This window comes from Macaca thibetana, chromosome 20 (genome assembly GCF_024542745.1).
Source record: "Macaca thibetana thibetana isolate TM-01 chromosome 20, ASM2454274v1, whole genome shotgun sequence".
Taxonomy (NCBI): domain Eukaryota; kingdom Metazoa; phylum Chordata; class Mammalia; order Primates; family Cercopithecidae; genus Macaca; species Macaca thibetana.
This window is the reverse complement of record NC_065597.1, coordinates 73,718,066-73,730,383: the sequence shown is the minus strand read 5'-3', so window position 1 is coordinate 73,730,383 and position 12,318 is coordinate 73,718,066. Positions and strand designations below refer to the sequence as shown.

Below are 12,318 nucleotides of genomic sequence, written 5' to 3'. Positions count from 1 at the left end.
CGGGGGTCATTCAGAACAAGCTTTACTCAGAGGAACAGCAAATACCCGCCTCCCGTCCTGCTGGCCAGGGAGATCCGCCCTCCCCGCTCCTCCTCAGCCCTGGGATGGCGCGGTCCATCCCCGCATCGGGATTCTGGCGCTCACCGCTCCGTAGTAGGGTGCGGCACAGGCACAGGGTCCACGCACCCTCGAGACGGGCCCTGGCGCCCTGGGCGCCGCTCCAGGGCCCTGCGTGTGACGGTGCAGCAGCGGCTCTGGATGGCGCCCGCCGAAGGTCGGGTGGGCACGGTGGGGGGAGGGGCGGTGGCCTGGGAGGCTTCCCGGGAGCCCCGGGCCTCACCGGCCGGGTCGTCTCCTCCACGGAATCCCGTCCCGCTCAGGAGTGCGCCCAGCCCTTCCGGTCGCAACAGCACCGCGGGGAGGAGGCCCTCCCGGTCGCCATACCTGCGAGGGGCGGGGTGTGGTTAGGGCCCCGCCGGCCTCGGCTAGCCTCCCCCGCCCACGCCCGCTCGCGTACCTGCATAGCCACCAGCCGCGGTCTGACTTTTCCAACACGCGCACGCGCGCCCCCGCGGGCACGGACAGCTCATCTGCGCGGTTGCTCTCGTAGGCGCGGGAAGCACAGAACTGGGGACCTGGGAGTGGGTGCTTGGAGTCACCGCGGGGCAGCATAGGCCAAGGCCCACCCGCACCCTTCAAATTCTCCTTGCTTGAGTCTGCTGACCGCGGGGCCGCTCTAAAACCGGTTCCGGGCTTCCTCTAGGTGCGGAGACCAAGCACAGATTCCTGGGCCGCCCTGCCCGCGATGCTTCTGACCCAGTCTTGCCACACGGTCAAGCCGTAATGGTGGCATGAGGGGTGGGGTTAGGCGCATACCGCTGCTGCCTAGGGACCGGCCTCTCTCCCGGCCCCGGCCCGGGGCCGCCTCCTCCAGGTAGGGCGCTGGAAACCAGGCCATCTGCTGGTCCTCGTTCTCCACCAGCCACCAGCCTGTGCGCAAAAAGTGGGCAGGGACTCAGATCTCGAGCCTCCCTCGGGTCCAGGGGCAGAGGGACAAATCCCTGGGTTATTGGCGGGCCCTACCTGAGGGGTGCCGCAGCAGCACGTCCAGGCTCTCCTGGGCCCGCGCCTGAAAAGGCCGATTCCGCGTATCCTGGGTACAGAAGGGCTGCAGGCAGCGCAGGCTCTGAGTCTCCAGACTGTGGATGGAGAGGCGGCCCGTAGTGCGCGAGACAGGCGGCTCCTCTGGGGCGGGCAGGATCACTCGGCTGGGAAGGGCAGCCCGCACGAGTGAGAGGTAGGCGGATGGGGAAGGTGAAACCGGAGGCGCCACCCGGCAAGACCGTCAGCCTCCCAGTGTCTGCCCCTATTCGCTGGCTGTTCCCCCCACCCTACACCTCTCCCAGCTCCAAACGCCGCTGCAGGCTGGGAGTTTGGGACGAGTCAGGCACCTGCCGGGTGGCAGCGCGGGCTCCAGGTCCACGGGTTGCGGTGCGAAGAAGCCAGTGATCGCCGGGCTCCGTGCCACACGCTCTGCAGTCGCCAGCAGCCTCCGAGAATAGGTTTCCAGCAGCTGCAGGCGCGCCAGGCCGCGGCTCGTGCGACCCCCGTGTGCCAACAGTGGTGCATCTTAAGGCGCCACAAAAACGTGCTGTGATACCCCGCTTTGGGCTTCACTGGTCCCTGGCGCCCCAGGCAAACCGCCGCCTTCCCCGCCCCCATACCCAGGCTGGCCTGACCGAGAAGCTTTGGGAGAACGCGGTCAGATCTCCGCAGCAGGCCCGCCTCCACCGGGAAGGTCTCCTTGAGGGTCTTCTAAGGGCAGGAACGGGGGCATCGGTCTTCCAGAGCCCACTGTGCACCCTTGGGAGGGCGGGGTCCCTCACCCAGATGGCAGGGGCTGGGAGCTTCAACGGGGACGAAGGGCCTTCAGTGGGAGTCACTGATGGGAGGCAGTCCAGTGGGAGGCAGCCGGGTGGGGAAGCTGCCACCGTGGCATCAGGGTGGCCCAGGGTCACTCACCTTGAGCCGCCTGAATTCGTCCCAACTCCTGCGCACGAAGGTGTCACTGCCGTCTGACCAGCGCACACAGAAGGCAAAGGTCTGGGGGACAAAAAGTTGGGAGTGTCTTGGAGGTGTTGGTCCAGGCACCCCCTTCCTATGCCTTGGGGCCACTAGGGACCCAGCCAGGTCTTACTTGGAGCCTCTTGATCTGCACCAGGGCTGCTCCTTGCACTGAAACTGGGTATCGGGCGCCTGCCATGGCTGTGGCCTCCAGGCTGCAGACTCCTGTAATGGGTGAGGACCCTTCTGCCTCCCTGTGCTTGAGAGGGCTCTGGGGGACCCAGAAGACTCTGGGATAGAATCTGGCGACGCCTCAAGCCTGTGGGGTCCTTGTGGAGCCGCCCCAGCCTAGTCCTTTGCAGCTTTCTTGCTGTCTCCCAAGTCCACTATCTGGGGGCAGGAGCACAGGGATTGGGGGACTTCCAGGCAGAGCTGCTAGGAGGAAGAAGAATGAGCTTTCCAGCCCTGGAGGCGTGCAAGACTGAAGAAGGGGCGGAGGGTAGGCGGAACTGCTGCCTGGGGCCCTCCTGCCTGCCTCTGGCCACTGGAGGAGGGAGAAGGCAGGGCTAATCAAAGTGCTGCCTGTCCTGCCCACCTCTCTGGATTCCCCTGCTCTGTGAGGTAATTGCCCTGCTAGGGTGCGCCCAACAACTCTGTCTTTGAACTAGCCTGGGGATTTCTGTGCAGAACCAAGGCCTCAGTGCTGAAAGCTTTAAGTGTTTTGTCTGACTTAATCCTAATGCTGGAGGAAAGGTCTCTTAATGTCCCCAACTAATAGGCAAGGAAATGTGTGTTAAATGCGTAATTATTGTGAGCTTTTGTGTACATGCTGGGGGAGGGGCAGACCTCACATGCTGAACCCAGGGGTTCCCCTGCAGTGAGGAGACTTGGGGTAGGAGAAAGAGGGCCCATCTGTGCAGTCACTGGCACTCGTTGGGTGGGGGTGGAGGTCAGGGAAGTGGTCACTAGGGCTGTTTTGAGAACCACCTCTCAATTCATGATTTGCCGTGACTTACTGCAAACATGGCCTGGGCAGAGGCTCGCTCAGGTGCCCCACCTCTCTGGCTGCTTCCTTATAGTTCAGGCTTCGGAAGCCACATTCAACCCTGGCACACAGTGGTTCTTCCTGGTGCTGGGGTCACCAATTCTGTGTTGGGATGCCCCTACTCCAGCCCCTTCAGGGAGTGGTCAGCCTCTGGGGCATCCCTCCAGGAAGCTGCCCTGGCTGCAACAAAGGGCCTTTGTGTGTCTGTCCCATCAGCACTGGCTGAGGCCCTCAAGCTGTCCCTGGTCCTGGCATGGGCAATGAACACCTGCTCACATAGGGCTGATTTGCAGGGTGCCCCCAGCCAGCTGTCACCTTCTCCCTGATCTCAGCTGAAGGCCTAGCTGACCTGGTGGGGTCCAGCGTGTGAACCCAGGGGAGACCTTGCTCCCCTGGAAGACAGGAGAGAAGCTGGGGAGGATTTATTCAAAAGCAGAAGCCTAGAGGGATTCTGAGGCTGCCTCCCCACCCCAGCTGACAGCCCTGCCCCACACTCCATCAGCCCTGCATGGTTTCCAGTTTTTCCTCCCCTACCCTTTTTTCTTACCTGAATAGTACAGCCACCCCACCCTCCATCCGTATGCTCCTCACTTGCCCCTACAAAATCCACTCCAAGGACAGACACACCTGTAATCCAAGCACTTTGGGAGGCCGAGGCAGGGGGACTGCTTGAGCTCAGGAGTTCGAGACCAGTCTGGGCAACATGTTGAGACCTCTATCTATGCCCCCGCAAAATACAAATATTAACTGGGTATGGTGGCGTGTGCCTGTAGTCCCAGCTACTTGGGAGGCTGAGGTGGGAGATCACTTGAGACTAAGCAGTCGCAGCTATAATGAACAAGATCGTGCCACTGCACTCCACCCTGGGTAATGGAACAAGACCCTGTCTCAAAAAAAAAAAAAAAGAAAAAAGAAAAGAAATCCACTCCCCATATGATAGCCAGAGGAATCTGCAGCAAACTGAAATGGGATCAGATTGAGTAGCCTTGCCCAAAACTGTCTAGCATCTTCCCCCTACCCTCATAATAAACTCCCAATCCCCGCAGCTGCTGACTAAGTCTTGGTGGGTCCCTGCCCGTGCCTGGATCTCCCCTCCCACCTTACAACCCTCCCTAGCGTCCCACTGGCCTTTTTGTTCCTGCAAAATGCCAAGACCCTGCCACCTTGGGCTTGGTCTCGAAGGCGCTCCTCAGCTGATTCCTCATCCTTCAGATAGGAGGAGGTCTCAAGGAGGCCTTCCAGATTTACCACACCCTTGCATGGACCCACCAGTTTGTACGTGAACATTTATGAGTGTGAGTCCTTGTTTTTTTTTCCTATCTTGACCACTGAATTATGAACAGAGGAGGTCAGGGAACAGAGCTGTGTTCCCTGCTCCGCCCAGCACCTGGAACAGCGCTTGGAACAGAGCAGTCACTGCACAAATAATAGCGGAATGGATAAATGAACGCAAGGAGGCAGAGGAATCGCAGAGGCCGCTCCAACTGGGAGCCCGACCCCTCACCCCAGGTTCTAGGGTCCGCGGCAGCTGGCGGGGGGCGCCGGGGAGCCCAAGGCACGCGCCAGCCCTCTGCGGCCGCGCCCCGCCCTGCGTTGCCAGGCGCCCGTTGCCATGGCGCCAGGGCGGTGACACCAGCCCAGAACCCTAGCGCGCGCCGCAATCTGTGCGGTCACGCCCGCCCCGCGTTGAGAAGGCGCTGGGCAGCCAGCCGGTGGGACGCGCCCCTCAGCGGAGGGCACAGAGCCTGGCCGCAGGCACGCAGGACACTCAGAGCGGAGCGATGGGGGCGTCGCGGGCCGCAACACGGACTTTGCCTGAGTGTCAGCCCAGGTCCACAGCGCGCCCGCGGCGCACCTTCCGCTGCGCACCTTCCGCCACACACTGCTCTTCTACTGGAGGAAGCGAGAGCGCCGCCACGGACGGCGCAACCACGGCGTGCGCCGCGGATCGAGGCCCCGGGGTGCCAGCAGGCTCCGGCCCTCCAGCTCCGTCCCTGCCCCTGGCCCCGGGCCCGGCCCCGCCCCGGTCCGCCCCGCGGCCTCTGGCTCCGCCTCCACACGGGCCCGCGCGCCGGCCCCCGCCCCCAACTCCGCCCCAAGCCCCAGCTCGGGCCCGGCCCCCGCGAGCACGGCGCGCGCCTCCGGCTACTGTAGCTGCGCGCTGGCCTGGAAGCTGACCTGGAGGCTCATCTGGAGGCCGAGCTGGCCCGGCAGGCCTTGCGCGGGCAACATGGCGGCGCCCGGCGAGCGGGGCAGCTTCCACGGCCGGAATCTCTTCCTCCTGCCGGGAGGCGCGCGCTCCGAGGTGATGGACGACCTGGCGACCGACGCGCGGGGCCGCGGCGCGGGGCGGAGAGACGCGGCCACCTCGGCCCCGACGCCAGCCCAGGCGCCGACCTCCGAGTCTCCTGTCGCCGTGGACGCCTCCCGGAGGCGGCCGTGCCGGGCCTGCGTGGACTTCAAGACGTGGATGCGGACGCAGCAGAAGGTGCAGATCCCTGCCCGACTTCTCCCAGCCCCGCGCAGCCCCTGCCCCTGCCCCCGCCCCTGCCCCCGCCCAGGTGCCCCGGCAGAGCTCCCCGGGGTTGCCTGTCCCTGAACCTTGCCCCCGGGTAAGCCCGGCCTTACAGCCTTCATCCGCGCGTGGGTTGGATCGTCTGCAGGGCTTTGGCCGGAGTCCAGTGGGCCACCGGCTGGGCCGTAGAAGGGGGAGCTTTGGGCGCTTCTGTTCGGAGAATGAACTCACTCTTGGTTGGCCTGCTTCCGCAGCGGGACACCAAGTTTAGGGAGGACTGCCCGCCGGATCGCGAGGAACTGGGCCGCCACAGCTGGGCTGTTCTCCACACCCTGGCCGCCTACTACCCCGACCTGCCCACCCCAGAACAGCAGCAAGACATGGCCCACTTCATACATTTATTTTCTAAGTTTTACCCCTGTGAGGAGTGTGCTGAAGACCTAAGGGAAAGGTAAGATGTGTTTGCACGCAGCAGAGCTTTGCACTGCAGCCTGGGCCTGGGGCTCCTGGCTGACGTAATAGCGGGGAACATAGAGAAACGGATGCAGAGGTGGCAGAAGTTTGCTGAGGAGCAGGGACCTCCAACAGGTGAGGCCTGGGGCCATCTGAGCCTCCTCGTCTTGTCTCAAAAGCCAAACTGTTGGGATCTGCTGCTGAGTACTGCTCCTGCCACAGCCACAGGACTCCAGGAAGGGCTTCCCTGCCTTGTCTGGCACTGAAGACGGCTCCCCGCAAGTTAGGGAGGACTCCACTTTGCCTGACTTCTAGAGCAGGACTGCTGGTTTTAAAATCTTGGAAATCCACTGCTTTTGCCCCCAAGAGCCACCTCTTCCTCACTGAGGCATCCAAGAGCCAGCACTGGCCCTTGCGGGTGTTTCTAGACCAGATGTCTAGGGCAGAGTTGCCATTGTTGCTGTAAGCCTGGGCAGTTAGAATTAAGTCTCTTGCTGAACTGAGGCACCAGGGCCTCCCTCAGGTGCTAAGAAACAAGTCCAGTTTTCAGTTACAAGGCTGTGCCCAGCCCCACCCAGGCCACACTCTGCCTGAGGCCAGAGACGCTGGATGCCGCTTCCTGGGTGTTAGAAGCTTATAAATTTGCCAGGTCTGTGCTGTGATGTCTTGCCTTGAGGCCTCGTTGGAGTTTGCCAAGCTCTCCAGGTGGGTGTTTGAGCAACCCTGGGAGTTCATCACACCCGGGAGCTGCAGGGTCAGCCCTGTTCTGGGAATTCCTGTCCCTTGGAGCATAAGGGCACTCCCAGGTGTAGCTCACAGCAGTGCCCCAGTTGTCTTTCCTTGGGAGCAGACAGGGAACTGGCAGGGGCAGTGGAGCCGCTGCGTCCTCCCATTCTTTACATGCTCTCCCTATGCAGGCTGTGCAGGAACCAGCCAGACACCCGCACTCGGGCAGGCTTCACGCAGTGGCTGTGCCACCTGCACAATGAAGTGAACCGCAAGCTGGGCAAGCCTGACTTCGACTGCTCAAAAGTGGATGAGCGCTGGCGCGACGGCTGGAAGGATGGCTCCTGTGACTAGAGGGTGGTCAGCCAGAGCCCATGGGACAGCGAGCCAGGCGCCTATGGAGTAGCCTGGTTGGAGAGGGGCAGGGCACTCATTAAAGTGCATCAGAGCCAGAGCCTGTTGTGTCTCAGTTGGGTGGTCCCCAGGACACTGCCCGTGGGGACCTGCCCTGCCCCTGTTAGGTTTGGAGCAGAAGTGGAGGTGCACACAGCAGGCACCCACTGGCCTCCTCCTCAGTGGAGGCCCCAAGGAGCTGCAGCTGAACTGCAGGTGAGGGAGGCAGGAGCAGCCTGGGCTGCCCCTTGGCATTCAGGATGTGGCTTCCTGCCCACCACATACCCTGGTGCCTCGCTCCTCACACAGGAAGACAGCAGGCCTGGCTGGGCGTCCCTGTGCCTGTTCCTGGAGGCCAGGCCTTTGCCTTCCCACTGTGCAGCCAGGCATGCCCCTGCCCCCCGTGGCTCTGTGCTGCTCACTTTAGGGGGCTCAGTTCTCCACTCTGCTCAGTCCCTACAGGGAAAGCTCAGGCAGGGTCTTTCTGAGGGTCCACCAGCCATCCTGCCCTCTCCCTGCCTGGCACATGCCTGCCAGCGTTGTGCCATGCCTGTCCACAGGGGATTCGTGGGGCCCGCTTCCTCAGAGTTTGAAGCCCAAATGAAACGTTGGAGTGACTGAGGACCTGGCTTCAGTGTGTTTTCTGCTGGGGCTTATAGCAGTGGGCAGGGCTTGTTCCATCCCTGTGTGCCCAGCTGCATTTCCTGCTGGGGTCCTCGTTCCTCAGGAGGAGAGAGATCCCTACATGAGAATGAGCTGGGAACAGCAAGGACGCTGATTGGTTGGGGCGGGGAGGCCAGAGTAGCTGATGCAGGGGCCCCAGGAGTACAGGGTGGCCAGACGGCAGGAGGTCTCCAAGGCCCCAGCAGAGCCATGGCTTCTACTTCCAGCTCCCCTGACAGGAAGTTCCTGGTGGGTTTGGAGCCAGGGGATGGCATGGACTGATGTGGCTTTGAAGGGTCCTCTGGCTGCTGAGCTGGGATGAGGCAGGGAAGGGTGGAACAGGAAGACTGGTGAGGAAGCCGGGGCAGTCACCAAGTGACCACTGAGAGGAATACCCACCCCACGGCAGGGGCAGATGTGGGTACATTAAGGGGAGAGCCAGAGAACTCATGGGGTGAGGATGGAGTCGGAGGAGACTGCTGGGAGCTGCCGTGTGTGTCGCAGATGGAGAAGGCTGTGCGTGCAGCAAGTTGAGGGGTGACTGGGACCCAGCTTTTGAGCCTCCCCAGCCAGAGCGGCCCAGCAACAGTGTCCTGTGGCCATAAAACTCCAGGGACCTCTATCCTCCAGGAGTCTCAGCTTTTCCCTGGGCGCAGGCCCACCTTGGCATGGCCTCCTCAGGCCTGTGTGGAGGAAGCTGACATGTCCCCACCAGATTGGCCCTTTGGAGCTGCTGGCTTCTGTAGAGGCTGCCCAGAGGGGCCAGGTGGCACAAATGAGAGAGGGGAGATGGGGGACAGCCAGGAGAGAAGGTGACCCTTCCTCGCCCAGACACAGCGCTTCTCTCTGGCCTTTCCCAAGGCCCGTGAGTGTCTCAGGAACCAGCTGGTTCTCTGGTAAGGCTGTGTTCAGCTCAGGAACATACCGCCTGTATCTGCTGTCCCTCCTGCCCCCCGCCCCCTCCCCGCCTGGCCTTTTTCCCTGTCTTCCTTAAAGTTTCACTCCTGAATAAAACTTCACTTTGCCTTAGAATCTTTTTTTTTTTTTTCTTTGTGTTGAGACACAGTCTAGCTCTGTCGCCCAGGCTGGAGTGCGGTGGAGCAATCTCGGCTCAATGCAACCTCCATCTCCTGGATTCAAGCAATTTCTCCTGCCTCAGCCTTCCGAGCAGCTGGGATTACAAGCGCCCGCCACCATGCCCTACTAATTTTTGTGTTTTTAGTAGAGACGGGGGTTTCACTGTGTTGGCCAGGCTGGTTTTGAACTCCTGACCTCATGATCCGCCCGCCTCAGCCTCCCAAGATGCTGGGATTACAAGCGTGAGCCACCACACCAGGCCAGAGTCTGTTTTTTTGGGGCATCCAGGCCAGTGGAACTCTAGTGCAAGAAAAACACCAGCTCTGGATTGAGCCTGGTGTTCCAGAGCTGTTGACACGCAGACCAAAGGAGCCAGCCCAGAGGGAGGAGGGACCCCAGCAGGATGGTGCCCTGGGCTCCTAAGGCTCACAGGTCACAGAGGAGGGACCTATGAGGTAAGAGGAATACCAGGAGGGAGGAGGACCTCCAAGTGGGGCACAGTGGCTCATGCCTGTAATCCCAGCACTTTGGGAAACCGAGGCGGGCAAATCGCTTGTGGTCAGGAGTTCGAGACCAGCCTGGTCAACATGACGAAACCTCGTCTCTACTAAAAATACAAAAAAAAAAAAAATTAGCTGGGCGTGGTGGTGCACCTGTAATCCCAGCTACTCAAGTGGCTGAGGCAGGAGAATTGCTTGAGCCCATGAGGCAAAGGTTGCAGTGAGCCAAGATTGCACCACTGCACTCCAGAATTGAGCTGACAGCAGCATCAGACTTGCCCTTGGGATTGGCATGGAGGTCAGCATAGGGTCCAGCCCCACAGGGTCGGTGGGTTTTCCTCCCCATGTGCCGAGATGAGCGATTATAGAAATAAAGACACAAGACAGAGATAAAAGACAGCTGGGCCCGGGGGACCACTACCACTAAGACGTGGAGACTGGCAGTGGCCCCGAATGCCAGGCTGCGCTGATATTTATTGGATACAAGACAAAGGGGCAGCCGGGCGCGGTGGCTCAAGCCTGTAATCCCAGCACTTTGGGAGGCCGAGACGGGCGGATCACGAGGTCAGGAGATCGAGACCATCCTGGCGAACACAGTGAAACCCCGTCTCTACTAAAAAATACAAAAAAATAGCCGGGCGAGGTGGCGGGCGCCTGTAGTCCCAGCTACTCAGGAGGCTGAGGCAGGAGAATGGCGCAAACCCGGGAGGCAGAGCTTGCAGTAAGCTGAGATCGCGCCACTGCACTCCAGCCTGGGCGACAGAGCGAGACTCCGTCTCAAAAAAAAAAAAAAAAAAAAAGGACAAAGGGGCAGGGCAAGGAGTGTGAGCCATCTCCACTGATAGGTAAGGTCACGTGGGTCATGTGTCCACTGGACAGGGGGCCCTTCCCTGCCTGGCAGCCGAGGCAAGCGGAGGGAGAGAGAGAGACAGCTTATGCCATTATTTCCACATATCCGAGACTTTTAGTACTTTCACTAATTTACTACTGTTATCTAAAAGGCAGAGCCAGGTGTACAGGATGGAACATAAAAGCGGACCAGGAGCGTGACCACTGAAGCACAGCATCACAGGGAGACGGTTAGGCCTCCAGATAACTGCGGGCAGGCCTGACATCAGTCAGGCCCTTCACAACAGGTGGAGGATTAGAGGCTTCTCTAAACTCCCCCAGGGAAGGGGAGACTCCCTTTCCCAGTCTGCTAAGTAGTGGGTGCTTTTCCTTGATACTGACGCTACCGCTAGACCATGGTTGGTTAGGTCCATTTGGTAACGGGTGTCTTCCCAGACGCTGGCGTTACCGCTAGACCAAGGAGCCCTCTGGTGGCCCTGCCTGGGCATAACAGAAGGCTCACACTCTCGTCTTCTGGTCACTTCCCATCATGTCCCTTTAGCTCCTATCTCTATGGCCTGGCTTTTCCTAGGGTATGATTGTAGAGCGAGGATTATTATAATATTAGAATAAAGAGTAATTGCTGCAAACTAATGATTAATGATATATATAATCATATCTATGATCTACATCTAGTAAATGTCTTATGTTATGTATTTGATTATACTGAAACAGCTCACGCCCTCGGTCTCTTGCCTGGGCACCTGGGTGGCTTGCCGCCCACAGGTCAGTGGCAACCTTGAGTTTAGGTGCCGGTGGGAGCCGATTCTGCCAGGTCTCAGAGGGAGGGAGAGGAGGGTGTTGCAGGCAGAGGATGGAAAACTCGAGTTTGCTGCTAAAGGAAGCAGTAACGTGAGGCAGCTGGAGGGGAGGCGGGGTCAACACTGTTTGGCTTTTTAGGAGAAAGCGCAGCATGTCTGGGTGCTGATGTCAGTGATGAAGTAAAGGAGGGGAATGGATGACACAGAGGGGCAGTCTGGGGGACGGGTGAAAGGGGTTGGGGTCGAACGCACAGTGTGATGGACTTGGAACACAGTGAGTAGCGCCTCTGGCAACACCTGCTCTGCCCACGTGTGCCCAGCAAGACTGAAGAAAGAGCTCCAGACCAGAATCAATGAGTTCCGGGGGGCTGGGCCAGGCAGCACCATCTGTGCCCCGGGTTGGTGTAGCAGGGACCTGGGTTGCTTATTATCTGAGGAACGGTGGCAACAGTCTCTGCCACTATACAGGTAAAGCACTTGGCGCTGTAAATGCTCAGTCAGTGCAGATACCTCAGTGCTCTAGACAGAAACCTAGGAGTCATCTGAACTTCCAGCCTGGTAGGAACGTGAGGAGAGGGACCTTGTTGCACCCAGGGCTGGGGTCTGTGGAGGGGACCCAGCGGGAAGCAGGGCAGCCAGGCACCACCCCCACCCGACTCCTGGTCTCTGATGCCTCTCCCTGCCCTCGAGTCCAGACTAGGGGCTTCAAGTGCGCTGGGGAGACCCAGGAGTAGGGAGGGCATTGGAAGTGCCAGCCCCTGGCCGTGGGCAAGGAGCAGAGACACGGAAACCAACACTCCCAATGGCACTCGCCACGGTGCCTCTGCCCCCTCCCTCAACAGGTGCTCCTGGGGCCAACGCCTATCTTCCCACCAGACCCTCCCCGCCAGAGGCTAAAACCTGCTGAACGAGCAGCTAGAGCACAGTGGGGGCCCATGGGAAAGACCCCAGTTATCCATCTGGTCTTCCTAAGACCAGGGCCAGGGAGCCAGTCCCCTCTCCCGTGGGTTGGGGGAAGATGCTGCAGCCCGTGGGTCTCCTACCCCTTTACTCTCTCACCCAAGGGCCCTTCGCAGAGGAGTGGACTCCTCCTGTCTGTCCTCCTGGCTACAGCAAAGTCTGCGCCCAGCGCCCGCGCCCCACCCATCCCCATGGGGACCTGGCTGGCGGGTTCCTGAGGATGGCCTCGATCTCGGGACCGGGGCAGGCAGGTGAGGGTGGGGGATGGGAAGC

General features: G+C 60.5%; 2 protein-coding genes across 4 annotated transcripts; one reads left to right on the top strand and one right to left on the bottom strand.

Annotated features, from left to right (window-relative positions):
* Positions 1 to 6: 6 nt before the first annotated feature.
* NOXO1 (NADPH oxidase organizer 1) lies at positions 7 to 4,682 on the bottom strand. Of its 2 annotated transcripts, none has more exons than XM_050774414.1 (8): positions 2,198 to 4,682; positions 2,023 to 2,103; positions 1,725 to 1,815; positions 1,452 to 1,629; positions 1,084 to 1,268; positions 877 to 990; positions 518 to 635; positions 7 to 444 (listed from the first exon to the last, which is right to left on the bottom strand). In XM_050774414.1, the coding sequence occupies exons 1-8, from the start codon at positions 2,261 to 2,263 to the stop codon at positions 141 to 143; spliced, it is 1,137 nt and encodes a 378-aa protein (XP_050630371.1). In that variant the 5' UTR covers positions 2,264 to 4,682; the 3' UTR covers positions 7 to 140. The 2 variants fall into 2 exon arrangements, with proteins under 2 accessions (XP_050630371.1, XP_050630372.1); XM_050774415.1 differs by having other exon boundaries at positions 1,740 to 1,815.
* Positions 4,683 to 5,318: 636 nt separating this feature from the next.
* Positions 5,319 to 12,315, top strand: GFER (growth factor, augmenter of liver regeneration). Of its 2 annotated transcripts, none has more exons than XM_050774558.1 (3): positions 5,319 to 5,597; positions 5,879 to 6,075; positions 12,150 to 12,315. In XM_050774558.1, exons 1-3 carry the CDS (start codon positions 5,340 to 5,342, stop codon positions 12,298 to 12,300), a joined length of 606 nt encoding a protein of 201 aa, XP_050630515.1. In that variant the 5' UTR covers positions 5,319 to 5,339; the 3' UTR covers positions 12,301 to 12,315. The 2 variants fall into 2 exon arrangements, with proteins under 2 accessions (XP_050630515.1, XP_050630514.1); XM_050774557.1 differs by lacking the exon at positions 12,150 to 12,315 and adding an exon at positions 6,995 to 8,891.
* The last annotated feature ends 3 nt before the right edge of the window (positions 12,316 to 12,318 follow it).

Excerpts from the sequence above, each read along its gene's own strand:
- GFER (XM_050774557.1), top strand. The coding sequence starts at position 5,340 with ATGGCGGCGCCCGGCGAGCGGGGCAGCTTCCACGGCCGGAATCTCTTC. Across the intron at positions 5,598-5,878 it reads GGATGCGGACGCAGCAGAAG|CGGGACACCAAGTTTAGGGA; the intron begins GTGCAGATCCCT and ends CTGCTTCCGCAG. Across the intron at positions 6,076-6,994 it reads GCTGAAGACCTAAGGGAAAG|GCTGTGCAGGAACCAGCCAG; the intron begins GTAAGATGTGTT and ends CTCCCTATGCAG.
- NOXO1 (XM_050774414.1), bottom strand. The coding sequence starts at position 2,263 with ATGGCAGGCGCCCGATACCCAGTTTCAGTGCAAGGAGCAGCCCTGGTG. Across the intron at positions 2,104-2,197 it reads TGCAGATCAAGAGGCTCCAA|ACCTTTGCCTTCTGTGTGCG; the intron begins GTAAGACCTGGC and ends TTTGTCCCCCAG. Across the intron at positions 1,269-1,451 it reads CCCGCGCTGCCACCCGGCAG|CCGAGTGATCCTGCCCGCCC; the intron begins GTGCCTGACTCG and ends TGCCCTTCCCAG.